The sequence below is a fragment of the Electrophorus electricus genome, chromosome 12 (assembly GCF_041902795.1).
Source record: "Electrophorus electricus isolate QZ-2024a chromosome 12, ASM4190279v1, whole genome shotgun sequence".
Lineage (NCBI taxonomy): Eukaryota > Metazoa > Chordata > Actinopteri > Gymnotiformes > Gymnotidae > Electrophorus > Electrophorus electricus.
In genome coordinates this window covers 28475001-28477500 of record NC_137508.1, presented here as the reverse complement: position 1 = coordinate 28477500, position 2500 = coordinate 28475001, and the positions used below count along the sequence as shown (strand labels likewise).

The 2500-nt window shown below is 45.1% G+C and overlaps 1 protein-coding gene across 7 annotated transcripts in view; it reads left to right on the top strand.

Moving 5' to 3' along the window:
• dclk2a (doublecortin-like kinase 2a) overlaps nt 1-2500 on the top strand; it is a 40578-nt gene that overhangs the window by 37273 nt on the left and 805 nt on the right. For 4 of the 7 annotated variants that reach the window (XM_027029262.3, XM_027029260.3, XM_027029261.3 and 1 more), the window contains one exon: nt 1277-2500. This exon is cut by the window's right edge and continues 805 nt beyond it. In XM_027029262.3, coding sequence (XP_026885063.1) covers nt 1277-1561 — 285 coding nt within the window. In that variant the 3' untranslated portion in view covers nt 1562-2500. Of the gene's footprint in view, nt 1-1241 lie in introns of all 7 variants that reach the window. The other 3 variants (XR_003411998.3, XR_003411997.3, XM_081724728.1) reach the window with 2 other exon arrangements.

The window sequence follows — 2500 nt, the reverse complement described above, 5'->3', positions numbered from 1 at the left end:
CCTTAACACACCTGTCTCCTCATGTCCCTCCATGAACACCTGGCCATGTCTGTGCTGGATCATCTGTGCTGCTGTTTCACGTGTCGTGCTTTTTTTCTCTGGCTCTGATGCTGTGCTTTGTACTGGCATGCAGAATCTGAGCGATCTAACCCTGCAGTCTTATCAGGACATGATGTTCACATCTGTCTGTCACACAGTCTAATGACCTTCACAGCTACAGGGAAATGTAATATTTTTCTGGAATTCAGTACTAAGCCAATACTTCATGTGCGATCAGTCATCATTCCTTAGTTTATCTCCCGCCTCAGATGACTGTGTGAACAGATGCTGATTAAAGTATAAATTGCCTTGGATTCAATGTTTTCTGTTGAGCTTAAAAACAAACACAGAAAACATCCATTTAAAAAGACGACAGTAACTACTCAGCCTTCACTGTTCTATCGAGGTGGCAGTTACCGAGGAAAATCTGACAGTTGGTAATTGTTTGTTTTGTTGACAATTATACAGAGCTGTTTGTAAAGGCCATTAACTTGGTAACACTTTTGCTGAAGGGCCTCAGGTCACAAAGAAATTTTATGATATGATTCTTTCAGGTCATAAAATCTGTGTTGTGTCCTTCATCTAAAGTGATGTGTGGGATTGGAGGTGTGTGTGCTGTGTGCATCGTTTGCCCGGTGTGTGTTCTGCCAGTAAGACTCACCTCTGCCCTTCTGCTTTCTCTGCGGCCCTGCTGTTGTCTGAGTAGCTCCAAGGCAATGGTATGTACTAACACTGCTACGCTTCCTTCTGCTTCTGTCCTCTCCACTGAGACTGGGGGAAAGTGACCAGAATACCAATGAATATTCATAAAGACGAGACAGTTACCAGCAGTTACCACACACAGAACCAACGACATCAAACAAATTAAAAGCCTTTTTCAGGGATCGGTCTCAGAAATTTCACTGGTGTTTTCTCACTTTTCCTTACATCACCGTTAACAGCATAATCCCTGGGTTTATTTGGTTGGTTTGTTTTCTGTTTTTTGCTCTAAAGATATATCCTAGTTGTTTGAATGAAGAGATTTTCATGTAGTGGCTAAGAATAAAATCTTAGTCAATTTAAGGCCAGCACTGCTGGTACCTAATAAACCCTTCCAGCCTGTACCATCCCACATCAGAACCAGACTCCTCTCTCTTGTTTCTCTGTGTGTGTGTGTGTGTGTGTGTGTGTGTGTGTGTGTGTGAGAGAGAGATTTCTTACAGAGAATGCTGATCTGACCCCTCTATTTGCCTTGTAGAACACAGCTCTAGATAAGGAAAAGCTCCATCTGTCTCACCGCAGCCAGGAGAACAGCTCTGCCCAAGCCCCGCCCCCAGAGGAGGCAGGAAGAATACCACGTTGTTCAGGAAGCAGGAGCAGGCACTCGTCAGCCTTGTCAGAGGACTCCCAAACCCACAGAGCTGCTCCACCCACATCCTCCGCCCTGCCCCAACCCGCATCACCTTCGTCCCCTTCTCCACCCCTCTTGCATCCCTGCAGCGACACAGCCAGTAACGTACAGGGCTTTCAGCGGGAGGAGTAGCGTTGCGCCAGCCCGAGTGACAGGGAGATGCTAAACGCCTACCATGTTGTACCCATGTGACTCTGGCTCCTTGCTTCGTCCGGAGCTGCTGCTTCCAGGCAAATAAGCGTTCTTCACTCAAGTCTTGGACTGCCACCTACACCAATAACTCTGATTAAAGGCTTCAGCATGAGCTGAACTGATGAGTATTAAGTGAGCTGGAGAAGGCAGAAACATGCACAGTGCTGTGGCTGTCCACGACTGAGAGTGAAGAAACGTCTTGCGAACCTCATCCTCTAATTCCCATTCTTTAAGTTCAAAGCCTCCGTGTTCTGGCTTCCCCGCTGTAACCGTAGTCTCCTGCACTGCGCACCCACTGCCTGCATGTTTCCACACCCAGGGGCACAACAACCAGGAGATTTGTATGTCTGCTCGGTTGTGTAGATGTCTGTGTCTGTGTGTGTGTTGAAGGACGACACTTTGTTGTGGATTTTTATTTGTATTATTTATTCCAGCTTGAATGGCACAAGAGTGACTGTATTAATTATTGCTATGAACAGGCTGTGTCTGTGTGTCTGTGTGTGTCTGTGTCTGTGTGTGTGTATGTGTGTGCGCTTGTAGAGATCTGCTGCTGGATTTGAGATGGAATACTAAGAAACATAAAAATGTTTTTTGAAATTATAAGCAAACTTGTCCTGTTGAAACTTGAACATGAGGTCTTTTTGTGTAGTTTTGATGACAGTTAAAGTGGCTCTTCATATGAACCATGAGACGTTTGCCTTTGAACATCATGAAGGAGTGAATGGGAGATTATTAATAGGACGGGATTATTAATGGAATTATTGTGCCTCACACTGTACTTTGTTGTAATTTTGCAATAGATTAGATGTGATTCCTTCATGTAATCCAGCATGGCCAGGACATATGCAAGTGTAGGGCTTGTGTTTCTGGCTAACATGT